At 61.8% G+C, this 25,664-nt stretch overlaps 1 protein-coding gene across 12 annotated transcripts; it reads left to right on the top strand.

Annotated features, from left to right (window-relative positions):
• Positions 1–25,664, top strand: VANGL2 (VANGL planar cell polarity protein 2). 12 transcript variants are annotated; one of them, XM_032317483.1, is made up of 11 exons: positions 1,145–1,457; positions 5,764–5,876; positions 5,968–6,055; positions 6,661–6,847; positions 14,901–15,161; positions 15,301–15,421; positions 17,803–18,410; positions 19,092–19,228; positions 19,694–19,829; positions 21,300–21,531; positions 22,231–25,664. In XM_032317483.1, exons 5-11 carry the CDS (start codon positions 15,091–15,093, stop codon positions 22,489–22,491), a joined length of 1,566 nt encoding a protein of 521 aa, XP_032173374.1. In that variant the 5' UTR covers positions 1,145–1,457; positions 5,764–5,876; positions 5,968–6,055; positions 6,661–6,847; positions 14,901–15,090; the 3' UTR covers positions 22,492–25,664. The 12 variants fall into 12 exon arrangements, with proteins under 12 accessions (XP_032173383.1, XP_032173374.1, XP_032173373.1 ...); XM_032317484.1 differs by lacking the exon at positions 1,145–1,457 and adding an exon at positions 9,380–9,581 and having other exon boundaries at positions 5,062–5,876; XM_032317485.1 differs by lacking the exon at positions 1,145–1,457 and adding an exon at positions 5,108–5,123.

Raw genomic sequence — 25,664 nt, 5'->3', positions numbered from 1 at the left:
GGTTGGGTGAGAAGGTATCAGGACTGAAAGTCCGAAGATGTTGATATGCTGAGAGGACCCTCAAGGGAGAAGCACGCAAAGGTACTTTTGAAACATTACTATTCTAGGTAAGCGCAGGGTTGCGCAGCAGTAATAGGATAATATAATAATACTTAAAGCTTTTGCTCACTCCAAAAGGAATAGGGACTTCCCACAACCCAGGCTTTCATGATGGGGGAGACTGTTGGTGGGTTCGGAGCCCCTGGCCCGCTTCATGAAGCCCAACTGGTTCCTTGAAATGCTCCAAGGCAGAAATGCCCCAGTTGTGTGGGATATTTTGTGATACCTACAGTCTCTGTCTAGTACCCCAACTCCAAGGTATCTGAATCCCCCAGGGTCCAGAGCTTGTGTGATTGGGCTTAAGGACCTGATAGGCCTTTGGAGGTTTCCTGGGAGGAGCACCCCTCTCCCCTCCATACAAGTTCCCTGTCCCCGCGCCTCCCCCGCCCTCGCTCCCCCAGGGCAGGGTTCCCTTTGTAATTAATCCCTACGCTCAAACCAGAGGGGAGGAAAAAAGTGTTAATGAGGGAGCGTCCCATACTGACTGGGCGGTCGCCGCTCGCAGCTAGAACACCGAGTAATTAAATTATTTTTGGAAGGGGGGGTGGGATGCGGTGGTGCTGGTGTCAGGGAAATCCCCGTATGCACGGGAAGCGGGGAGCGTCTCCTGCCACTAATTAAAATCAGAAATTACCCTCCCTTCTCGCAGCCCTGGGGGGGTGGGGGAGGAAATCAATCTTCCCACGTCCCAGATTGGACTCTGTGTCGCCGGGTCTGTGGCCCGCAAGAACGCACACCTCCATCCCCGGGGGTCCCGGGGGCTCCGTCTCTCACCGGCGGGTCCGAAAAAGGCGCCCCGGGAGGGAGGGGCTGTGGCTGGGCCTTGGCCGGGGATGGAGGCCTCCCGGGTCACCGCTCGGGGCAGGGGTCGCCGGGCCGCGGCCTTCCTCCGGGGTCGGGAGGGCCCCGCGCGTCCCGGGCGGCCCGCCGGCCGGGGAGCGGCGGCTCCGGGAAGAGCCGGGCCGCAGACAATGGGCGCGGCGGCGGGAGGGGCGCGGCGGCGGGAACAGCCAGGAGGCGGCGCCCGGGAGCGCGCGCCCCCCGCCCCCGCCCCCCGCCCGCTCCCCTGCCCGTCCCCTCCCAGCTCCGCCGGCGGCTCCGGTGCGATTCCCGGTCCCCGCTTCCGTGCTCCTGGGCCCCGCCATGGGAGCCTGAGCGCCCCCATCCCCGGCCCCTGCCCCCGGGGCCCCGAGGGGGACAGGCAGCGGTCTGGGACGCAGAGGGGGTGGCCGGCTCCGGAGCCCCCTCCGCGCCGCCCTCGCCCGCGCTGCCCGTCCGCGAGCACGGAGTTCGCCGCGACCCGGAGCGCTGCGGATACAAAGGCGCCGGGCCGAGCCCACCGGCACTTGGCGGCGGCGGTGAGTGCGGGGCCGCGGGGGCGCGGGCAAAGTTTGCCAGAAAAAGAAAGGAGGACGAGAAACAGGAAAGGAGGACGATCGTGCGGGGGCCCCGGGGGTGCCCGGCCCGTGGGCGGGCGGGATGGCTGCTGGGGGACGGGGCGGGGGCTCGGGGCACCCCCTTCCGGTCCGTTTTCCCACCGCACGGCGGAGTGCCCCCCCAACTTTGCGGACGGCGGGGGGCTCGTGGGGAGGGGGCGGAGCCCGGGCCTGGAGAGCCAGGGACTTTCCTGGGCCCGGGGCCCCGGCGGGGGCCTTGATGATCCCGGGGGAGCCGGCTGAAGCCGGAGACCGGGAGTGTGTGTGGAGGTGGGGGGAGAGGCAGTGCGAGGATCGGAGTCTGGAGGTACTGGAGGGGGAGGTGTTTAGGGGTGCAGACACACCTTCAGGAGTGTGGGAGGGTCGGGGCAGGTATGCATTCGGGGTGTACTGTGGAGCCTGGGACCGACCGAGGAGAGCAGAGGGGGCGTGTGTTGCTCGAGGCCAGGGCTGGCGGGCACCGTGTACAGGGGGCCCAGGGACAGGCGCCGGCGACCCTCTGCCCACTCAAATGGACCCATTTGGGGGGCCTGGGGGCTCTGCATTAGTGAGTCTTAAAGCATCGGTGGAGGCTCAGTGTGCGTGATTGTGTGTGTGTGAGTGTGCGTGTGCGTGCGCCGGGATGTGCTGCGTGTTTCTGCAGGTGGGCCCCTGGGTCTGGAGGTGTCGGCGTTTTTCTGTGGCGGCGTGTGCACCCGGAGAGCGGCGGACCACAGATCGGCCTGTGCCTGGCTGTGCATTTATGTGGATACTCGGGCGAAGGGGCGTGTGTCTGTGTGTGTGAACTGCACAGGGGTTTCTGGGAAAGAAGGGTGTAGGTATTGAGGAAGGTGGGTGTTTGAGAGCAGAATGGGGCACACCTGGGTAGGTGTGCGTGCACCTGTGCAGCGGAAGGGGGGCGAGCGAATCCGTTCTCTAGTGTGGACCCTGCCTTGATGGGTACGTAGCAGTCTGGGTACTGTCTTAGGCGTGTGTGGGTTTCTGAGTGTGTTTTGGGGGTATATCCTCCTGCCTCTGCAGGCAGATTTTCCTGGGAGAAAGCCCGAAGGGACAGCTGTCTGGATGCTTCTGAAGCTTCTCGGATGTGGCTTTCTCGGGGGTGCGAGGGGAGAGCTTTAAGTATCCAAGAACGGCAAGTGGGAGTGAGTGGGCCGTCGGAAGAGGTGCCTGTTTGGGGAGGTGGGTTTTTCTAGAAAAGGGCGTATATTGTTGGGCATAGAGAGCAGGGGTTCTGGCTGTAGTCCTAGAGGAATCGGAGGCCCTGGAGGGGTCCGGGAGAGAAGGAAGAGGGGCCCCCCTCCCCACATTCTTGGTTCTCCAGAGCCCAGGCTCAGCCCCCTAGGCCACAGTTGTCTTGGAAAGCGCCCTGCCGTGGAGTCCTTGACTTCAGAGCCCACGAACTCCGACCTGCCTCCAGGACCCTACGGTTCCTGAGGACCTGGGATTTTGGTGCGGGCTAGAGGCCAGAGGAGGCCAGAGCAGACAGCCTGCTGGAGGGATGAACAACCGGGGGAGGAACGGGGGGGGGGGGGGTCTGTCCATGGGGTTGAGAAGGGGGCGTGGGAGCTCCGGGGAGCCTGGGGTGGGGGGATGGGGGTTCCTCAAGAGTTTCTGCAGGTGCGTCTGTGTGGATCCTTAGTTTCCCTTTTCCCTGGTGAGAAGCGTGGCGGGGGGTGGGGGGGCTGTGGTCTGGGGCCCGGTCCGAGGGTGAGGACCAGGAGCTGAGGCAGCGAGGGGGCGAATGACTGTGTGTTGCGGGGGGGGGGGCACCCCTTGGAGGCCGTCCTCACCATCCTGGTAGTATGGGGGGGGTCAGCACTGTCCGGGAAGTGGGTGTACCTCTCCCCACAGAAGCAGTGTGTACCCCCTCTGCCTCTCCTCTCTCTTGTCCTTTCTCTTTTGGGGTGAAGGGAAGGGGCGGATCATGCACGCTTTGTTCTGCCCTGCCCTCCCAGACGCTGCCCTGTCGCCCGCAGCAGTGAGGGGGAGCCGCCCAGTTTTAGGGGCGAAGGTGGTGACCGCGCAAGTTTATCAGGGTCTCTGAGGAACTACACTGTTGGAATGTCTGACTCCCTAAAGGGCATGTACCATTGGAATGTTCTTTCTCTAGTCCCCAGGGCTCCCCGGCTTCCCTAAAACTCCGGGATGAGGGTAGTGGGAGTTAGAACATGTTGGGACTAGGGCTGTGGGCAGAGCAGGAAGGACCAGATGCGTGATACCCCCAAGCCGGACACCTGACGGGGCGGGCTCCTGTGGTGAGCAGGGCTCTTCAATCTAGGATGGGGGGTTCGGGCTCTCTGCGTGCCGGTGGGGCGTCCTCCCAAGGAGGCGGTGTTGTGCTCAGAGGCTGGCAGGGGCCTCTCTGGGACCAGTGGCCACACTGGCTCCTCCTGCCCCCTTGTCTTGCTCCTGCACAGTCATTCCGCCGATTCCTCCAAGACAGGCCTCTCTGGTGTGGCCCTCAGCAAATTCTGCTCCTTCAGAGTCTGAGGAAGGGCCCCCTTTCCTGGCCCTAGAGCAGGACAGACTTTTTATCTGTTTATCTGGCTTCCCAGAGGCCCTTCTGGCTAGAGGGGGGTGTGTACTTGGCGACCAGAAGCGTTGTGGGGAGAAGAGGGGTGAGCTCGGGGACGCTCCTCCTCCCCTCTGAGCTGGAGGGACTCCTCTCTGCTCTGCTGTGCCTTCTGCCCCCAGCAGCTCCCTGCACCCTCACGGCGTTGGTTGGAATTAGTCCTTCATGGTGCCCTAATGTGGGGCAAGTTCTTAAACCCCATTCTTTAGCCTGTTATGTATCTTAGGACACAGTCCTCCAACCCCAGATGGGGCGTTCCTGCAGGAACCCCAGGCCCCCGGTGATGTCCTTGCCGGGCTCTCGGCTTGCTTCTGCTTTCTCAGTTTTGCCCCTTTGAGTTCTGAGACCTCAGACAGAGGAGGTAACTTTTTGAAGCCTCACCCGTAAAACGGAGTTAATAGTACACCCTACCTCTTTGGTTTACGAGGCTAAGTGAAGGCACGGAGAGCCTCCGCACGGCGCCTGGCTCCTAGAGAGCGCTTGGTGGAGTGGTTTGGGGTCTCGCTGATCATGGTGGGGGGCAGCACTGAGTTGGGGAGCAGAGCGAGGTGTTGGCCTGGCTCACCTGGCAGACCACGTTGGGCACTGCCCGCTGTCTGCCCGGCGCCGTGGGAAGCGCCGCGGAGAGAGGGGCGGATGAAACGGGCTTTCACAGGGAGACGTGCGGAAACACGTCGAGCTGCTGCAGCCCCGTGAGTGCCGTGTGGAGGTGTGTTCCGGAGGCCTCCGGAGCCTGGAGCCAGAGTGCTCGGCCCTGCCGTGGGTGTCCGGGAAGGCCCTGGGAGGAGATGTGCCATTCGCTGGCTGTTTTTTTGAACAGGTGAAACTCACATAACATAAATTAACCATTTAAAAAACAAAAGATTTTATTTGCTAGAGATAGCGAGAGTGAGAGTGCACAAGCAGTAGAGGGAGAGGGAGACGCAGGCTCCCTGCTGAGCAGGAAGCCGGATGCAGGGCTGGATCCCAGGACCCTGAGATCGTGACCTGGATGCTTCGCGGACGGAGCCCCCCAGGTACCCCTGAAATTGACCATTTTAAAGTGCGCTTTGGCATTTAGTACGTTGGCAGTGTTGTCCAAGCGTGACCTCTGTCTGAAAGCCTTTCCCCCACACCGAAAGGAGACTTGTCCCTGCAAAGCAGTTGCACCCCTGCTCCTGGCAACCACCGGTCTTCATTCATTCAGAACATTTACTTGTTCAGGATGTTTCATAGAAATGAAATTATACAACGTGTGACCTCTTCTGTCTGTCTGTCTGCCTTCGCTGGGCACCTGCTCTTCAGGGCTCCTCCCTGTGAGAACAGGTGTCAGAACCTCAGTCCTTTTCACGGCTGAATCGTATTCCATGGTGTGGTTGGACCTTAGCAGGATGGATAGTATGAGCCGGGCAGACGGGGCGGGGCCCGCGGGGGCTCTGCAGGTCCACGCTGTGCGTGCTGAAGGATCGGGGGTGTTGCTGAGCGGCACGCAGCATGATACTGTTGGATCTTAGGTTACGGTGGGGACCTGGCCTCAGTTTCCCTGCCTGTAAAAGGAAGTCCCCTGAGGTTGGTGGCGTTGGAAGCAATAGGGAGGGAGAGTCTGGGATCCTGTTGCCGCTTCGCAGGGTCTGCGCGGAGGGTGGGACTTCCTTGCCCTTTCCTCATCTTTCCCAGGTGGCTCCGTCCTGTTCACATCTGCCGTCGTCCCTACCTGTCCTTCAGCTCTACCGGACGTCAACTTCCCCATCTCTGAATTGACCTGACATTTCTTCTCTCACCGTCTCCAGGTTGGGAGCCTTGTTCACGGGGAGGTTTTAGTAGCGGAGGTCAGGGAAAAGCCTGGGGGTGAATCCTACTCAACCCCCCGCCCCCCTGCAGACCCCCGCCCCCTCCAGCCTTCCCTGCTCTGGCCCGCCTCCTGGTGACCTGACCCAGACGGCCCTCCTGTGATCCGGAGAGAAGGGAGGTGGGTCCAGGAGCATCTTTCCGTACCTTGCCCCACGCTGCTTGGTTCGGAGTAGGAGGCAGAGGCCTTGTGTGGCGGGGCCCTTTGGAAATGAGGTGTTGCTGTGTCTGTCTGGTGCCCCTGGCGAGGCTGGTAATTACAGACAGGACGGCCGGGAATGGGTTTGGGAGAAGCAGGCTTGGAATCAGCAGAGCCAAGGACCTCGTGGTAATCAGGGTGGGCCGTGAGGGGAGAGGAGGGAGAAGCTGGGGGCTGGGGTGGGGTGGCAGACGTGGGGTCCCCTTCCCCAGCCCCTGCACACACAGCCGGGCTTGGCACCTATGGGAGAGTGGGGGGCGGGGTGACTGGAGCCCGGCCCGGTCTCTGCAACCCGGTCTCTGTAAGTGTGGAAGGAGGGAGGAGAAGAGGGGGATGGGGGGCCTGGGCCAGCCCCGCACCCTCACCCCAGGAAGGAGACGGAGCATGGGAAGAGGGGTTCTGGCTGCTCTCTCAGTCAGTGCTTGGCCGTGGTGGAATTAGGGTGAGGTCCGGGTCCCCGGGGGCTGGGGCCAGCGCTCTAGCCAGAGGGGATTCCGTCTTATTCTGGCTGGGGTCTTTCTCACAAGGAGGCCATGGGAACCACAAGTGGGACCATGGCAGGTGCACCCTGTAAAGGACGAATAGGTGGGAACTGACGTTTTATTGTTCCCGACTCCGTGATGTTCTGTATACGTTATTTTGTGGAAAACTCTTAACCTTCTGCAGTAGGAGCTCTTCCTCCATTTCACTGGCCTGAACGCGGGTTTAGAGAAGGTGAGCGGCACGTCCCCGGGGGCTGCGCTGTGTGCGCCACACTCGGCTCTTCCGTTTTCCACAGCGCCCCTTCGCCCCTGCCTCCTTCCGGTGGAATCTGACTTGCTCATTATTGCCTTTAATCTTGAACTTGAATAGCTGGCCCGTCTCCTGGAGGGTGGACATGAGTTTCTGTGTCAGCTCCAGGAGAGACGGCTGCGCCTGAGGCTGGGCCTAGGGGGTCTCCTGGAGGAGCAGCACCTCCTGGTCACGAGCCGGGGGCCGGGCTGCAGCCTGGGCAGAACCTGTTCAGGGGCCGGCCTCTTCCTCTCTGCGGGCCCCTTCACACGTGGCGGGCGCTGGCCGCTCCAGCCCCGGGGGTCTTGTCTGTGATTGGGAGGGGCCTGGCCCTTGTTGTCTGTAGTGTTTTCCAGCAACCCCCAAAATATCCCTCAGACCCCCACTTTCACCAGAGGGCTCCTGGCTTCCCGACCCTAGGCGGAAGATAGTGTGAGTCTGGGGAGGGGCCTCTGGCTTTTTAGGGTAACTGGGGGTTGGACGGGAACAGGTGCAGAGCCCGAGGTGTGAATGCGGTAACTTAAAAAACAACCGAGTGTGAACAGAGACACTTGTTTTGTCACGTGCTTTGCTCCAGGACGGGAGGTGGCAGATAGAAGGGCTGGGGTCCACGTGAGTTCTCCCGACCCCGGCTCCTTCAGAAGAGGGAGACCTCAGGTGGTGACTTAGTCAAGATGGTGGAGGTCGGTTGGTACGCAGGCCTGTCAGCTGGCCTGGTTTTCCTCTACAGGAGCTGGGTCATTTGCCGGATCTCGGCCCCTGGGTGTGTGTGAGGGGAGGGTTTCCAGAGTGGGGAGAGCCAGGCCTGCCGCCCAAGCCCTCTGTCCCGCCGCTTCACACCGTAGGCCTGCCCTGCTGCTTCTCCCGTACAGACCAGCTTTCGTGGTCTGTGGCCCTCGCTCCCAGCTCCCCCACCACATGTCAGCCCGAGGGCCGCTGGATTCCTCCCCAAGTAGCTGCTTGCCACCTCCTGCTCCATGGCAGAGGCTGGGCGAGCAGGCTGGGGGCCTCCTGGAGTCAGGGTCACGGGGGGCCTACCTGAGACGGTAGGCTATGGAGAGCAGCGTTTTGTGTTCGGCAAGGCTGGGGGTGTGGAGCGCACAGGAGCTGACCTGTGAGTAGCCTGCTCACCTCCCGGGGTCCGCCTTCTCCTGTCCCTGAGGACAACTGAGGTGCCTGTTTTCCTTCTTGGCTCTTCCGCAGCTCACCTGCTGGGCAGGTAGGGGCCAGTCCTTCGCCCCAGCTGAGGGAGGGAAGAAGAAGTTTGGAGCCTGACGGGTGGGAATTGTGGGGCCAGCCTGTTGGGTGGAAATGAAACCGTGATCCGGGCACCTAGAAGCCCTGGCTCCCTTCTCCCCGTGCCTGGCACCCTGTCTCCCCTCTGGCCCCCAACCTGGGACAGGTGCCAGAGTGATTACTCACCCTTTCTGCAGTCTGCCCTCCCCCAGCCCAGGGTACCCTTCTCCGCTGGCTGAGGCTAGGGAACGGGGTGCTGGGGTGTGGGTGCATGGTGTGTTGGGGGACAGAGACTTTCTGCCAGCAGGGTTGGGGGTGGGGGAGCCAGAGAGGAAGCCAAGCAGGTCTCTGCAGAACCTGCCTGGCCGGGGCGGGTGGAGCTGGGTGGGGCAGGCAGGAGCCCGTTGAGGTTTCAAAGGGGGCTAGGAGTGTGGGTGTATGTGTGTGTGCGTGGCAGTGCGTCTGTGGATATGGGAGGGTGCCTACATCTCCCCTGCCTGAGATGGAGGAAGACTGAGGAAGTAGAGGAGCAGCGCTTGGCTCTGGCTCCCCCAGCTCCTCTTCCGTGAGATGCAGCCTCAGGTGTCCTGGCCAGGAGCCCGGTGTGTGGGCTCTCCCCAGTGGGGCTCCTTGCACAGGGTCTGGCCGTGTGCATCTGCGCTAGAAGCACAGTCGCCACAGGGACCCAAGCACAACCATCCCTGCTTTTCAGCCCAGGGAGGAGAAGGGTCCTGCCCCCGCCCTGGGGCTGGGAGGATGGTGAGCTCATGTCTGGGGCTGTCCTGGGAGAGTGCCTGGTTCGTGGGGGTGGGGGGGTGCGCCCCAGGCCGGCCCTTTCCTCCTCCTCAGCCCTCTGAGATCCAGCTGCTCCCTCTGGTCTCACCCAGGGACCCTGGGACCCTTTTCACGTGCAGGAATGAGGAGCAGCCATGTTTTGGTGTAGGGCCTGGGTCTGTTCCTGGCCTTTCTCGCCTTGATTCTTCTTGTGATGGGGAAACCCAGCATGGCCTCCTGGGACGGAGGGCTTGTCCACCACTGAGGACTGGCTGGGGACTGGCTGGGGGAGCGTCAGGAGCCTCAAGCGGGTGGGGCAGGGCTGGGGCGGAAACCAGCCCTTGAGGGCAAGGGCTCTGGTCTGCACTGTCTGGGCTTGGGCCTGTCTGGTCTGTCCCTTGTCCCTGGTGAGAAGAGCGGCTGGGGCAGGGTTCCATGCGAGTTCTCCCCATCCTGGCCTTACAGCCTTGGCCACTCCGAGGACCAGGCGTCTCATGGAGGAACCTGGTGTCGCTCTTGAGAGGAGCACGCAAAGCCAGAGCTTTAGTGAGGTCTGACGGGGGAGGCCAAACAGGCGTGCCCGAGATGTGGCCGAGGTGTCTTTCTCTGGGCTGCGTGTTTTTATCTTGGAACATAGGGTTGCCTCTGGAAGGCCGCCTTCCTCCAGGTTAGTGCTGGATGGGTCCATGCGGTTCCCTCCTGGGAGGAGGGGAGGGAAGGGAGCGGGTCTACATGGGCCCAGTTAGGGGTTCTCGTACCTTACTGTCCTGTGCAGCAGCCGGATAGGTCACCACATTCACTGCCACCCCGGACCCCTCTCCCCACCACCAGTGGTTGCCAGGGTCTGGATTGAGCACACGGATGAGTCTCATGGCAAAGAGGAGACACCACCGGTCTGAAGAAGGATAGTTACGACTTTGCGTCTCTGCCCTGCCCCCACGAGCCTGCTGACAGGGAGGGTGCTCTGTCTTCCTTGACAGATTTCTAGTTCTTTGGACACTGGGTGGGGAGGTAGGACCCTGCTGCCACCCAGGAAGGTGGCCAGCCGGCACTTGGCGTGGAACTCACATCGATGTCCTTGGACAGCGGGGCTGTCGTGGGTGACGCTGAAGGGACCACGGGACCAGGGCACTCACACGTCCACACCTAGCTGTGGGTGGAAGCAGGAGGGGGGAGGCTGAGGCCGTCAGACCCAGGCTCTTGCATAGGATCACAGCCCTTTAAGGGCCAGTGTCCACAGATTGCTCTGTAGGAGGGGTCCAAGGAGGCGATCACGCCCCTTCCTTCCGGGTCTCGGATGGAGAAGAGGAAGGCCCTCTGTCTCAACAGTGGGCCTGTCGAGAGCGCTGCCCCATCAGAGTCAGGAGAGCTGTCGGCATCTGTCCTCTTGCCATCCTCTTCCCGCTGCGGCGGGAAGGTCCAGCCCAAGCACCTTCCGTGGTGCAGCTGGTCTACTGCCCCAGCCCTGTCTTCCCTAGAGATGAGGAATAACAGGTGCTCTCTCTAGTACACGTTTGTGTTCCGTCCCCTCCGCTCGCACCTCTCCTTTCCAGGCTGAGTCACGCCCCCAGCCCCACCCACACTGCTGCCCCGCCTCCGTTCCCCACCCCAGGCCTGAAGGAGCTGGGATGGGGTGGTGGGGTGGCCCTGGTCCAGATGGCGGGTGGAGGAGGTCGTGAGCCTAGCTGCCTGGTGGCTGGCCGTCGGTCCCCAGCACCCGCCCCACAACGGTGTGCCTGTGTCCGTGTCCAGTGCCTTGTCCACCTGAGCTGTGCCTCTGAGGGGGGCAAAGGGGCAGGGTCCCATCTCAGTCTCCCTTTTGCCCAACACCAGCCTCCCCTCTGTAACCCCCCTACCCACCCCAAGGCCTTGTTCCCTCTGCCTGTTGCCAGGTTCTGAGTGTATTTTTTCCAAAGGCCTCTGATTGTTTCCTGAAGAAACCCGATCCCAGGGCTCAGACAAAAGCTGGGGCTGCCAGAGGAGAAACCCCATTCTCTCCCCCTCTGTCCCTAACCGCGCCCCCCCACCTTCACAACCTCTCTCGCTTTGGATGCTGGGTATGGGTTCCAGGACCCGGCTGCCATCACCTAGGCAACAGGGGGCTTTGGTTGCCATGGTGATCAATGTGGGAGAAGCTGGGCAGCCGGGACAAAAGCCCCCACATTCCCCCCCACCCCTCCCCCCAATCCCCTTGGGATGGTACTGAGACACATTCCATTAATTTTATTTCTGAAAGGCCTTTGGGGGGGAGAAGGGTCTTGTTTTTGTGACAGGCTCCCTTCTCTCCCTCTCTCCTCTCTGGCCTCCTTTTAACCCCAGATAATCCATGGTGGGTTTGAGCAGGGAACTGAGTGAGTGTGATGTGTGTCGGTGGTGGGGGCAAGGTGAACGCAGTGGGACACGCTTCCCTTTCCCAGCCTCCCAACCCCAAACCAGTCCCCCCCCCCCACCCCCATCCGCACCGGCTCTTGCTGCCCTCCAGGTCCACCTCTGACATTTCCACTTGTTGGTCTCATCCAGGGCTCCCCTCCCCCACCCTCTTCCCTGGGAACCCGCCCACCCGGGAGACCCTGCAGACCCCCATTCCTGAGCTGATGAAACAAGGGCAACTTCTCCCCTCCCATCCCTCCCCCGGCCTCTCCAGACTCGGGTTAGTTCCCCGGGTGCCCGGGGGGACAGCAGGCAAGGTTCTGAGGAACCGGGCTCGTTCGGGCCACTCTGGTAGGGGAAGGAGGAGCACGTTCCGATGCTTTCTGGGGCATCTGGAGTTGGGTTGGAAGGGGTGGGTGGAGCAGGCCAGGGGAGCAGGGCGTATGCTGGGTCTTTAATACGAGGCTGGGAGGAAGGTAGGGGCTGAGGCTGAGCAGCTCCGAACAAAGGGCTGGGAGGGGCCGGCACCCTTGTCTGGTTTGAAATTTATCTGTAGGAGAAACACAATGGCATCGGCTTCCCTCCTGGGTGTGTTTGAAGTGGTCCTGGCCAGGGCTGTGTGTGTGTGCGTGTGAGTGCGTGTGTGTGCGCGTGTGAGACTTCTTTATTTAGTAGTCCCCACAGCAGGATTTATTTATACCACCTCTCCCCCAAGTCTCAGAGGAGGTGTCTGGGGATCGAGCGTGGGCGACCCTGGAGCCAGAGCGTATTAATTCCTTAACTAATTCTAACTGAGCCGTACGGAGAAGCATTTCACCCCAGGGTCCTCACGGCAGCCCCATCAAACACGCATCCTTGTTTTCCTGTTGTACTGATGAGCCTACCAGGCTGCAGAGCACAGAGAAGTTAGGTAACTTGCCTGTGGTCACGGAGCAGGTGGCCGGGAGAGTTGGGGTTTGAATGCGGAGCCTCGGACGCGCGTCCCCGGCTCTTTGTGCCACTGGCTCCGGGAGACGTGAGCATTAAGGGCAGGACGGAGAGGGTGCGGAGTCCAGACCCAGGCGAGGACAGGTCTGTTCCCCTTCATTCTCCACCCCCTGTCTGGAGCCCACCTGTTCTCTTGAACCTCCCGGTGGAGTTCAGGTTTGGGGACGAGAGTAGGCTGCAGACGGAGGGCGGGTACCTATGGAGACGTGAGCCCGGAGGAAGGGTTCTCGGGAGCTGGGCTGCAGGAGCCCCGCGTGTCGTTTGTGGACAGGGTGCCTGTTCATGGCAACGGTACTGAGTAAGGGTTCAGCTTGGGTTGAGGCTCTGTGTCTCTGTCCCCTAAACGTGTGTCAGTCACGTGCTTGCCTTGACATGGGGCTGTTGACAGGCATGGCGAGGCCATGGGGCTGCCTCTAGGTAGCTGGTAGGGGGGCCAAGGAATGGCGGGATGGATTTCATCTCCCACAGTCGGGGTGGGGTCCCTGGGCGTCAGAGCAGCGGGTGCATTCCCAAGGTCAGTGCCAGTTTCTTGCCGCGTGCCCCTGGGAGTGGGGCGGACACAGCCGGGTCTCGGTCGTGCTTCCCGTGCTCCGGTTGCCGAAGACCTGGCTTAGTTGGAGAAAAGTTCAAGACACAAAGGCAAGCCCGTTTCGGTTCTGAACATTGTTGACTTTATGACAGCATGCGACCTCGAAACGCCCTCCTGTGCTTGGTGCCACGGCATCCCTTCTGGCCCTCCTGCTCCTCCGGCCGTGCCTTGTCAGCCGCTTTGCCTGCTCTTACAGGGCCTCCCAGATCCCCCGTACGCATTCCTCTTCCCAGGGGTCCCACCCATTCCCACCTTGTACCCCGTCAGCACCTCCAGCTCAGACTTTCCCGGGTCTGGCTCCTCAGGAACCCCACTGCCTCCCTGACTGCCTGTCTCGTGGCCTTGAACTCAGCCCATCGGAGACGGAGCTCATGGCCTTCCTCTTCAGATTGGCTCCCCCTTCCCCACGTGACAGCACCGCCATCTACTCTCTTGCGCGGGCACCCCCTGCCCTCAGCCAGACCCCAGTGGCCCTGCTGATCCTACCAGCACGTCTCACAGCCGGCTGTTGTCACCTCCAGGCCTGCTCGCCTCCGTCCGCGTGTTCCCACGTCTGCTCTCTCCCCAGCCCCTGCCCGCGCAGCTAACATCCTTCACGGGCTTCCCCTGGCGCTTGGAATAAAACGTGAGCTCCTCGCCTGGCCCAGGATCTCGGATAAGCTTGGCCCCTGGCTCCCTGTCACCACCCTCTTCCTCAGCTCCAGTCCCACTGGCCGTTGCTGGTCCTTGATAGACACCGAGCTCTGCCGCCCTCGGTCTTCCCGGGCGCGCCTCCCTGCCGTTCTGCACTCTGCCTGGTTCGCTGCTGCTCCCCTTGTAGGCTCAGGTGTCCCGTTCTCTGAGAAGCTTTCCAGAAGCACTCAGTTTCTGGTCGCGGCCCCCCGTGCCGCCCCTCCTGGTTTTCCGCTCCTTTCCTGTCATCACTGCAGTGGTTAGTTACTCGTATTCCAGTTTCCTTGGTCAGTGTGCACCTGCCCCACCGGCCCGGGAATGCGGTGTCAGGTCCGCGCCGTATCCCTGGGGCCTCGCGGGGAGCACAGTGCACGCGGTCCCTGAGAGTGAGTCCACTGGCTGGCGAGTGAGGCTGGGAAATGCATGTGTGTGTGGCAGAGTCGTGCGTGCGCGACAGAGGAGGGACAGAGGAGGGGCAGAGGGGAGATGGCACCATGTTGACTGCTGGTCGCGGAGGGCTGGGCTCTGGGGGCCCCGCAGGATGTGGGTGGGGGGTGGGGAAGCAGGAGAAGGAAATGCTGGCTCTGCTCCGCGGAGCATGGAGGTGACCATGCAGAAAGAGCCCGCCGCCCCGAGCACACACAGCCAGGACCTTGCCTCCACCTTGCCGTTCACGGACGTGAGGCTTTTAGAGAATGGTTCCTGCTGCCTTCTACTCCCCGCTTGCTTCCAACGTCATCCACGGTTTCCATTCCTGACCTTGTCCCCTAGTCTGTGTGCGTGCACATGTGCCGGTGCACGCGCGCGCACACACACACACACACACACACACCCTGTCTCTGACCCTCAGGAGGAGCCGCCAGCTTGACCTGGTTGTGTGATGTAGATGCTGGCAAGATGGTGACAGGAGCCCTCCTTCTGTGGGCATCCTTGGAAGCTGTGAGTCAGGGGACAAGGAGTTGAGGGGGAAGGAGAGGCCTGGACAGCAGCCAGCTGCTTTCTGCTCTGTGAAGTCTCTGTTGCTCCAGCCTGTCAGCTGGCCAGAACCTGCTCTTTCTGAGCCTTGGGTTTCCTGGCTGAGAATAAGGAAAGCGTTGCCCTGGCTCTTGGCCCCGGGGCGTGCAGGGTCGGGTCTTTCCTAGTGGTCTTTGCCGGCCGTCTTTCCTGCGCCCGCTGGCACAGCCAAGGAGTGCTCTTTGTAGGAGGCAAGGTCAGAGGAACTGGGCGCGCTGGACAGAGCGCGAACCTGGAGGGACTCTTCTGAGGTCATGGCGAGGCCATCTGCAGCTGCCCTTTGGGGACGGTCCTCTTCTCAGCCCTGACTTCCCAGGGAGCTCCGGCTGCTAACCAGCTGCTTCCTTTTCTCAGGAACGCCGCTTGATTTTCTCTGAGACAAGCCCACCCGTCCAGCAAGATAGAGTCCCTCAGGGTGACGGTTGATTTCCTGAAGGTGCCCCTTGGCCTGAAGAAGCCGGTGCTGAAGGAGGCGGCTGTGGGGCCCCCCAGAAGGCCCCAGCCCGTGGCCCTGGAGCGCTACAAGGCACGGCGTTCGGACGCCATGGACACCGAGTCCCAGTACTCGGGCTATTCCTACAAGTCAGGCCACTCCCGCAGCTCCCGCAAGCACAGGTGGGCCCGCGTGGGGGTGATGTGCGTGGTGGAGGGTGTGTTGGGGGTGCGTGAGAGGTGGGTGTGCACGGGGGCTGCTGAGAAGACCCAGGTCCCCCCTCTGATCTTCTGTGCCCGCGCGCCTGGCCTCCTGCTGCAGGGACCGCCGGGACCGGCACCGCTCCAAGAGCCGCGATGGGAGCCGCGGTGACAAGTCCGTGACGATCCAGGCTCCAGGGGAGCCCCTGCTGGACAACGAGTCCACGCGAGGGGATGAACGGGTAAGCCTCCGTGGGCACGGGTTCCGGGCTAGGGGACTTCGGGCTGCTCCGTGAAGCGGGAGGTCCACGGATGGGGCGGGGCCTGGAAACCTGGGCTCTTTGGACAGAGGTCCTATTAGGGAGGGCATCTGGTGTCACACCTCCTTCTGCTGGTGTCCCAGGGTAGGACCCTGCTTCAGTAGAATTCAGGGAGTTTCTGTAGAGATCCCTTTGGAAGCAGCAACCTCTGCCTCCCGGTGTCAGAGAGGTAAGGTGACCTGGGCTGTGTCCTGGGAATCGAATCGCCTGGCTCCTCTGGGCTGAGGCCAGCCAGGCGGGTGGGCTGGGAACCGCAAGCAGGAGGGCCCTGCGGGGCAGGTGGGGTCTGAAAGTGTGGGCGGAGTTTCCCTTGAGCCCGGAGGCGTGGGCACGACCGCGCCCTCTGTTGTTCACCTGCGGAATCGCGTCGCCTGGTCTGGAGGGAAACAGGTGTGGGCGGAGTCAGCGGAGAAAAGACCGGGAGGAGGGGGAGAAGGCGGCCAGAAGGACACAGTCATTCCCAGAGGGCCGGTGAGCAGGTTGCTCCTGCTCTAACCTCTGTGGCCCACTGTGCTCGCCAGCAGGGAGGCCAGCAGGCAGAACGCTGTGCTGGATTAGGGCAGAGGTAGGATTTGAGGTGACTCTGGGGTTGCCTGTGTCTCATGTGCCTCCCGAGCTTCCTTCTGGGGCTGGAGACTCCCTGCCCCTTCCCCTCACAAGAAGTTTGTGTCTGATGTGGGGACTTCCTGGGTCTTGGGAGCAGATGAGTACCTAAGGGAAGTATTCTTTCTCCCTCTTTCCCAGTCCTGTCCTCTCCCTGAGACCTGGCCTCCCGAGTTCTTGAAGGGGCCCTGAGACATGGTCAGCTCACCTGCTGTGGGGGAGGAGGCGACAAACCCCTGATGCTTGGAGAGGGTAGGCAGCGTGTCTGCGGGTCAGCCTAGAGTGAGGGCTAGACCCAGTTCCTCGAGCTGAACGTGCTCCGTGCGCACACTTCCTTTCATCAGATCAGACTCCTCCCGTCCTTCGGAAGGCCCAGTCACTGACCCTGCCTGGCATCTTCCACACCCCCCAGTCGGTGTCCTGGTCCTGAGACGTTGTCCCCGTGCTGTCCAGGAGTGAAGGGTGTGGGCACTGATGGCCACTGGGGGACTGGGAGCTCCTCTGTGGGATGGTGTCTGGCCGCAGCAGAGATTGCTTGAGTGAACCCCACTCCGAAGGACACTGGGGCCCTCAGCCCGTCTACCCCCTTGCGTCCAGCAACAGGCAGCTGCTGTGCTGCGGGCCGACCAGAGACCCGGGGTGGCCCTAAGTGTGTCCGTCCTCCATGCCCTACACTGATCACTTGCTTTCCCCTCCTCGCCCCCCAGGGTCCTCTGGCCTTTGCCACGCTGCTTTGTTTCAGGTCACCCCCTTGGTCAGAAACCTAAAGTGGCTCTCGAGGTCTGGGGGGTAGGTGCTTCTAGCTTAGCCCAGTTTGCATGTGGTCTGCTCCCGCTCCAGCTGGCCGTGCCTGACTCTCCTCCTGGTACAAACACCTTGCATGTCCTCGGGGCACCTCAGCTCCCCCTGCCAGCCCCCGAACGTTCGAGTGGTCCACGGGGGCCTTGTTAGAATGCAGGTTCCCGCACAGTCGGCATGGGCTGGGGCCTGAGACGCGCGTTTCCAGCAGCTCCCAGGAGGTGTCCGCGCTGCTGGTCCACAGACCGTGTTATGGATATACAGGACTTAGGGATTGTTGAGTGAATTCAGTGATTCTCAGTTTTGGATGAACGTGAAAATCATCAGGTTTTTGTTTTTTTTATTATTTTTTAAAGTTTCTGTTTATTTGAGAGAGAGTGTGAGCCAGCGTGAGCCGGGGGTTGGGCAGAGGGAGAGGGAGAAGCCGACTCTCCACCGTGGGCAGGGCTGGACCCCAGGATCCAGGGGTCACGACCTGAGCTGAAGTCAGATGCTTAACCGACTGAGCCACCCAGGCGCCCCCAAATCATCTGGGTTTTTTTAAAAAGGTGGTTTTCCTCTTGGGTGAGATCTGGGCATCGGTGTTCTTTCCCGAGTTCTCTGCTGTGTGCCCTTTGGTCCAGGTCTCAGAGGTCCCAGCCCTGCAGGGGCCAAGCTTGGCCAGAGTGGATCTTGGTAATGCTTGGGTGGTTGCACACTGGCTGATGGCCGTCTCTTCTCTCTTGTGCTGGCTGTCTGTCCGCCCTCCCTGCCCCTCCCCTTCTTCCCCCTCCCCTTCCCCACCTCCCCTGTCCTCTCCTTCTCCCCTCCTCCTCCCCCCCTCCATTCTCTTCTCCCTCCTCTTCTGCCTCCGGCTCCTCCTCCCCAATCCCCCTTCGATGCCTCCGCCCCTCCTGCTGTAGGATGACAACTGGGGGGAGACGACCACAGTGGTAACGGGCACCTCAGAGCACAGCATCTCCCACGATGACCTCACGCGCATCGCCAAGGACATGGAGGACAGCGTCCCGCTGGACTGCTCCCGTCACCTGGGTGTGGCGGCGGGGGCCACGCTGGCACTGCTGTCCTTCCTCACGCCGCTGGCTTTCCTGCTGCTGCCCCCGCTGCTGTGGCGGGAGGAGCTGGAGCCCTGCGGGACGGCCTGTGAGGGCCTCTTCATCTCCGTGGCCTTCAAGCTGCTCATCCTGCTGCTGGGCAGCTGGGCCCTGTTCTTCCGGCGGCCCAAGGCCTCGCTGCCGCGTGTCTTCGTGCTGCGCGCGCTGCTCATGGTGCTGGTCTTCCTGCTCGTGGTGTCCTACTGGCTCTTCTACGGCGTGCGCATCCTGGACGCTCGCGAGCGCAGCTACCAGGGCGTCGTCCAGTTCGCCGTGTCGCTGGTGGACGCCCTGCTCTTCGTGCACTATCTGGCCGTGGTCCTGCTGGAGCTGCGCCAGCTGCAGCCCCAGTTCACGCTCAAGGTCGTGCGCTCCACCGATGGCGCCAGCCGCTTCTACAATGTGGGCCACCTCAGGTGTGGGCGCGGGCCTGGTGGGGAGGCTGGGGGTCTGCAGGGGGCATGGGAGAGAGCCGGGCGTGGGGGCGGCGGTGAGGAGCTGGGGGGCCGCAGGCCGCAGTAGGGACTTTGCACGTGGTAGGTTTTCAGCAGCTCAGGATCCCGGGGCAGGTGGGGCTGAGACTTGGGAACCGGGAGAGAACAAGCAGTGAGCCACTGGGGACCTTAGAGAGGGCTGGACCAAAGAGGAAAAAGGTGTGGGGCGCGAAACCAAGGCACAGCCTTGGTGAGCCCTCAAGTGCGCAGTTGCTGGGATGAAATGACCAGAGGACGGTCTCGCAGAGGGAGAGATAACGGGGGAGTTCCTCTGCCCCTCCCCCGGCCCATGCGGAGTTATCTGGAGCACCTCCTGGTCCCGGAGGGAATCTTGGGGGACTCTTGGTGGTCCTTTGTGGGGATCCAGGTCCCGTGCCCTTTCTTCCCTGGGCTTCAGTGCAGCAGGGAAGGACTAGCAGGCCCTGCCCCCCAGGGAAGGCTTGCGAGCCTAGTAAGTCGACCTTGGGCCCCGAGCCAGGCTTCTTGGAAGCAGCTTGTCCCTGTGCTTGTCCTTTCCTGCCCTGCCGACCTGCCCTGCCGTCTCCCTCCCCGGCCCCCCTTGTTGGTCCCTTCTCCCTCCCCCTCCCGCCGTCTCCCCCACAGCATCCAGCGAGTGGCAGTGTGGATCCTGGAGAAGTATTACCATGACTTCCCTGTCTACAACCCCGCCCTCCTCAACCTGCCCAAGTCCGTCCTGGCCAAGAAAGTGTCTGGCTTCAAGGTGTACTCCCTCGGAGAGGGTGAGCGGCCCTGCTCCCCTGCCCTCCCGTCCGTCCCAGGCAGGGCGCGGTACCTGCTCCCCGTTTCTCTCAGCCTTTTCCCTTGCTTTCCCCGGTCCCTTTTCTTCTGTCATTTCCCCGGACGCCAGGTGGCTGCTTGCTGTCCCCCCCGTGCTGTGGCGCGCTACCCCCCGTCCCCCCATTCTGACTTCTCTGCTCCCCGGCCCTGGTCCTGAGCCCTCAGCTTTCTGAGCTCCAGGTCCCCCTGCACCGGGGGAGCACGTGCAGGACTCCTGCCCTCCAGGGCCCTCCTGGTGGCCGTCCTGTGGGCCTCTCCCAGCCGTGGCCAGGAGGGTTGGGGGTGCCAGCAGTATCGGGGTGGGCACGTCCTCCTGCGACGTGTCAGGTTGCCATCTCCAGACTTCCTGGGTTGGGGAGCGAGCGCGCTGGGAGGTGACTGTGCCCGTCTGTCCTGCTCCTGCGCAGAAAACAGCACCAACAACTCCACGGGCCAGTCCCGGGCCGTGATCGCGGCGGCTGCTCGGAGGCGGGACAACAGCCACAACGAGTACTACTACGAGGAGGCAGAGCACGAGCGGAGGGTGCGCAAGCGGCGGGCCAGGTGGGTCTGGGCGCCGGCCGGGTGCGGGTGGGCATCTGTGCCTGGCACGAGGGCTGTGGACTGAGCGTCTGGTCCCGCGGCTGCCGGGACAGACCCCCGCGCTGTGCGCTGTAAACCCGCGCAGCTTCTCAGCTCACAGTCCCGCAGGTCAGGTCCTCGGTCTGTGGCAGGCCAAAGTCAGTAGCTCTTGGAGGCCTGCTCAGCGGATGGTACCTTTTACCCGCAAAACATGAGGTTCTGGCGCTCAGATCTGGTACATTCTGCAGTACTGTCCTCACTCCTCCCTTTGTCCTGTCCGCATTATTACGTACGCTTCAGTCAGGCCTGAAGAGTCTTTCTTAAGTACCTGCTGCTGCCGTGTCCCACCGCGGCTTGTTGGGATTTCCATGGGGCCTGCGGCAGGAGAGCGCCCCAGGATCTGACCACCCACTGTGCCCTCTGCCCCTCCTTCAACGGTCTCCAGGCTGTAAGGGAGGAAGTTATCCCTTCTGTCCTGACATGAGGCTGGTGTCCCCTGCCATAGGTTAAAGACCAGCAGTGCCATTTCTTTTTTTTTAAGATTTTATTTAATTATTTGACAGAGAGAGGGAGAGGGAAGCAGCCCCCCGCTGAGCAGGGAGCCCAGTGCTGGCTCGATCCCTGGACCCTGAGCTCATGACCTGAGCCAAAGGCACGTGCTTCACCGACTGAGCCACAGGGCACCCCGTATGCTTGTAACGCAGATTGACTTCTTTCTGCTGCTTCCCCTTAACACAGTCCTTGAGACGCACCCCTGCTGCGGCGGGGCCGGCGTGAAGCTTCTCATCGCCGCACCCGCCGTGGGTCACGGGTGACTCCCGCCTCCTCGGCCGTATTTGGATTACAGTCCTCTTCCCTCTTTGCCTGTCTCGATGGACACGGACGTTTTCATTCTCTGTCTGGTGGCCAGGTCTCTAGCCACCAGTCTAGCCACTAGTCTGTAGCCGTCCGGGTCTCTTGGGAATGGTGGGCTCACCTCGGCCATCCGGCCCTCGTGTTCTTGCCTTTCTCTCTTCCTGGTTTGTAGTCAGTTCCTTGCAAACCCACCCCCCAGACGGATGTCAGTGTTGCCCCTGCTCTGTGCCTGTTCATTTGTTGCCCAGCGAAGTGTGACGGGGGTTGGGGGGGGTTGTCTCGGACAGCACGGCGGCTGCCCGCGAGGCTTGCTGCTCTCCCTGAGCCCGGGCCCTAGCGGTCTCCAGCTCTGACACTGGACTCCCTGCGCTCCGCTCCTGGAGCTCTATAGCTCTTTCCTGCCTTGCCTCCCACCTGCCACCGCACCGTGTGTGTGCACGCCCCCCCCCGCCCCCATAGCCCAGCCCTTGGCTCAGGTGGGTTTGTGTGCTTCCGGGTCTCCACCTCGAGCCCTGACCTCGCGCAGGCTGCTGGAGGGCTGGAGCCGAGGGAAAGATGGGAGGTGGGCGTGTGGTCCAGGCCCCTCCTGTCCCCCAGGCTCGTGGTGGCGGTGGAGGAGGCCTTCACGCACATTAAGCGGCTGCAGGAGGAGGAGCAGAAGAACCCCAGGGAGGTGATGGACCCCCGGGAGGCGGCACAGGCCATCTTTGCCTCCATGGCTCGGGCCATGCAGAAGTACCTTCGCACCACCAAGCAACAGCCCTACCACACCATGGAGAGCATCCTCCAGCACCTGGAGTTCTGCATCACCCACGACATGACGCCCAAGGTAGGCCCACCCTGCCGCCAGCACCCCGCTGCCAGCACCCCGCTGCTCCCTGCTCCGCCCACCTTCCCACGGTGCTCTCACCGCACCCGCCCCACGGCCCTGCCCCCCCCCCACCCCGTGGTCTCGTCTGTCATCCCTGCCCCCCCCCATCTTGGCTCCGAGTCAAGTTCCCAGGTGCTGAGGAACAGGGGTGGCTTCTGGACTCTTCCGGGGCCGCTGAGACCTGACTCCCATCTCTGCAAGTTCTGTGCGGTCGCTGCACCGAGTCCCCCTGCCCCTTCACCAGCCCCTTTGAGCTTTTTTTGAGCCATTACCCCCCCCGCCTCCACTGTATGGTCAGCCCCTAGAACTGCCTCCTGAACCGCCCTCGGCGAGCAGGGTGACAGCCTCCGTGAGAGCTGATGGCAGGGGAAGGAAGGACCAGGGAGGGCTTGTGGCCTACCCTGGTGCAGGCAAGTGGCAGGGCGCAGGTCCTGACCCTGGGGCACACCCCTCTTCTGTGGGCCCCGCTTCCCCGTGTTTCGTACGAGGGTCTGAAGCAGAGGAGCTCTGCCCCTTTCTGCTCTGTTGTAGACGGTGTGGAAGCAGAGCGTGAGCTGGGGGACGTCTTGGTTGTCTCTGGAAGCCGTGCCCCGGGCTGGGGGCATGAGGCGGTGGGGGGGTGGGACAGACACCCATGCAGCCCCTGGCCCCCCGCAGGCCTTCCTGGAGCGGTACCTGGCGGCCGGACCCACCATCCAGTACCACAAGGAGCGCTGGCTGGCCAAACAGTGGACGCTGGTCAGCGAGGAGCCGGTGACCAGTGGGCTCAAGGACGGCATCGTTTTCCTCTTGAAACGCCAGGACTTTAGCCTGGTGGTGAGCACCAAGAAGGTCCCCTTCTTCAAACTCTCCGAGGAGTTTGTGGACCCCAAGTCGCACAAGTTTGTCATGAGGTTGCAGTCTGAGACCTCGGTGTGATGGAGCCGCAGGGCCGGGGGCGCAGGCCCTGCGGGCGGGGGCGCGCTCGGCCCCCGCTTCTGCCGCCCTTCGGGCCCTGCCCCCGTTTCCTTTTACTTGAATTGACCCCCCACCCATCTGCCCCCTTCCTCCTTGGTTGCCCCACGGGAGCCTCAAGAGGCCCCTGCGTCGTCAGCAGAGCCTGGGAAGCTCGCCCTCCGTCCCCAGCCCTCACTTGGTGTCATCGTGCAGGAAGCCCTGCCTCTCCCTCTCTCCCTCCCGGGTGGCGGTCTCTCCTGAGCCCCCAGCGCCCCCCCAAACCAGGTTCTGGTAGCAGTTTCCGCCTGTGGCCCCGATGAGGTGTCCCGGGGGCCCAGACATGACTCCCGAGAGCCACTGTGCCAAAACTCCTCCAGACGGGGGGTCGTCCGCTCCTCCTGCCCACTCAGCCGGCCCGGTACCATCGCTGAGTCCTCGGGACAGGGTACCCGTGCGTCCCCCAGACTCGGCCCGGGTCGGGGGTCTCCCTGCCGTGGTCATCGTCGGAGCCTCCCCCGCACAGCCACACACATTTAGAGCAAGGGGGGATCCTGCCCTTCACCCCTGAAGTGTCTGCCTTCCGTCTCTGAGTCATACGGTCTTCTGGGGCCATAGCCAGACGAGGCGGAAACCCTCTGTGACCACCTTTCCTGGGCCGTGGGGGCCGGCGCCTTCCCTCACTGGGTCGTGCTGGGCAGCCTCTGAGGGAAGGATGGGAGCGATCTGGGGAACATCGCGGGTCCCCACCCTGAATCTGCCTGTACCCTCGTTCCCGCCTCGCTGGGCCAGGCTTCCCCTTCCGGGGGCAGGATGGCGAGCAGACGCCAGCCCTGATTCAGGGGCGCGCCGCCCACGACCCGATGACCCCTGCGGTCTTAGACCAACGCTTTTCTTTCCTCCCCGACCCCTCCCACACCCCCGTGTGTCTTCTCTCCGCACCAGGGACCTGTTGCCTCATCTCGTTTGGGGGGGAGCCGGTAGTTCCTCCTCATCCCCTGCCTTAAGCCCACTTCTTTGCCTCAGGGGTCTCTTTTCCTTGGCTGGCCAGGGTCCCCTCCTGTCTCCCTGCCTGGTTCTCTGGGCGCTCGTCTCTCTCAGTGCTGGGGGGAGGGGCCAGGATCGCTGCCTTCGTGGGTTTCTGTCCCTCGCCCCGTTGAGCTTCTGTGGTCTCTACACCCGATCTGAATTCTCTAGAGTTTAGGTCTCTTTTTGAGCAAAATTCACTGGTCTTCTAAGACATATTTTCAGTGTAAATCTGAGCCTTTCATTCAGACGTGTAGTTTTAGCCAAGGGAACTGGAACCTCCAGCCGGGATCCCCGTGGCGGACCATTGGCGGCAGGGCTGGAGGGTGGCCCCCGGGCCGGGCCTCTGAGTAACTCGCCGGGCCCCTTCCTGGTCCCATCCTCGGGCAGACTCACTGGTTCTGGACACGCGGAGTGCCCCCTGGGCTCAGATCCCCACTGGTCTCTGGCTGGGGAGGCTTCCCGCCCGTGGAGGGGCAGCCCTCATGTTGGCCATCCTCTCTGAGAAAGCACATCTGTGCACGCACCGCCTCCCAGACAAGGGCTCTTGGGTGCATGCTGACCGCTGTCCGCCCGGCAGTGGGTTGGGGCCTGACTCCGGCAGCACCTGAGGGAAAGGCGTCCTGTCCTGGGGGTTGCGGGAAGGTATCTTTTCTTCTCTGCAAGGACTGGGTTTCAGAGGAGTCTCTCCTGGGTCGCATTTCTAAATACCTCACTATCCTGGAGAATGGGGCCTGGATGGTGGGCAGGAGCGGGGGCTGGTGCGACGGGCGGACCCAGCTGGGGCGGGCGGACCGAAGGTGGCTGGGATCCTCGTTGTGGCCCTACGTTAGCGGTGGGGGAGTGTTTCTTTTCAGAACCTGCCATGTTTTTAATCACTGTGATTTTTTCATTCCTTTTTCTGAACACAAAAAGCAAACTTTCCCCCAACTCTCTAAGCACTAAGGGCTGTGACTGAGAACGGTAGCGTTTTGGTCCTTTGCGTCGGAACTGTGGTATCTTTGTCTTCTTTGACGATTATTATAATAATTATTATTATTTTTTGAAATGTCAGGATGAGTTGTCAAGTGTTCGGCTGTGTGTGTCTTTTGCTTCTCCGCACGGGGAGCTGTCTTCATGCTGTGAACTGCTGCGGGCCCAGGCCCTCTGGGCACTGTCCCGCCTGCTCCGCCGCTCCTGCCATGCTGGGGTTTCTTCCTCTTCTCCTGTGGGGGCCGCACCTACCTGTGGCCCCTCACCGCTCCGCCAGGACCCCGGGTGGGCGTGTGGCCGGGTCTCCAGCATTCCCCAGCTGCCCCGCCCCCCCACCAGGCCTTCCTTGTCATCACCTTGGAGCGCCCCGGGGACGCTGCACGTCAGGCCTTCACCTACCTCGCCACGCCGCCTGTCCCCATGGGTCCCATTTCTCTTACACGACCCTTCACGCTCCGTTGACTCGTTTTTTCTTTTTGATCCTTCTTTGTTTCTGCCCATCTCTGTCCCATCTGAGCCTTTCATCTCGCGCTCCACATCCCAACCCCGCCACGGTACCTGTGAAGAGACAGTGGGACCCCTCAGAACCTTCTCATCCTAAATACCCGTTCCCAGAGTCTGCGCTTCTCTCCTCTGTGGGGCCCGAGGAGCTCCGTCACCCCTCCGCGCTGTACGTCCGTGCGTCTGTCTGTCTGTCTGTCTTCTCTTTCCCCTGCCCTTCCCCCAGGGCAGCATCTGCTGATGGATTCGGTCCTGGTGTGTGACTGTTGTGGTCTGTTGTTCTGTGCGCGAAAGGAAGGGGGCTTGTTTTGGGTCCCTTCCAAGTGAGATTGTAAATGTAGAATTTGCCACTGTTGAATCTAGGTTTTTCTTTTATTCTTTTCTTTTTCATTTGTTTCTTTCTTCTTCTTCTTCTTCTTCTTCTTCTTCTTCTTTTTCTTTCTCGTTTTTCTTTTTTTGGGTTACAGAGACCTTGTGCATGCATGTAGAAAATTGTAAAATGTAAATTTTTTTTTAATATATAAAAAGCTTGTTTTTACAGTTTGCAGTGGATCGAAACATAATGGCAATTTTAGTTTTTTTTTTCTTAAACATAGGAACTAAAACTGTACAAATTTTTTTTATATAAAATAAAGACATTTGACTTTGGTGGGGGCATT

Source organism: Mustela erminea, chromosome 17 (assembly GCF_009829155.1).
Source record: "Mustela erminea isolate mMusErm1 chromosome 17, mMusErm1.Pri, whole genome shotgun sequence".
Taxonomy (NCBI): domain Eukaryota; kingdom Metazoa; phylum Chordata; class Mammalia; order Carnivora; family Mustelidae; genus Mustela; species Mustela erminea.
Note: the sequence above shows the minus strand (reverse complement) of the source record. Positions and strands in the feature narration are given on the sequence as shown.

Coding starts and splice junctions, on each gene's coding strand:
- VANGL2 (XM_032317492.1), top strand. CDS start 15,091: ATGGACACCGAGTCCCAGTACTCGGGCTATTCCTACAAGTCAGGCCAC. Junction 19,830..21,299: donor GTGCGCAAGCGGCGGGCCAG/GTGGGTCTGGGC, acceptor CCTGTCCCCCAG/GCTCGTGGTGGCGGTGGAGG. Junction 21,532..22,230: donor CCCACGACATGACGCCCAAG/GTAGGCCCACCC, acceptor GGCCCCCCGCAG/GCCTTCCTGGAGCGGTACCT.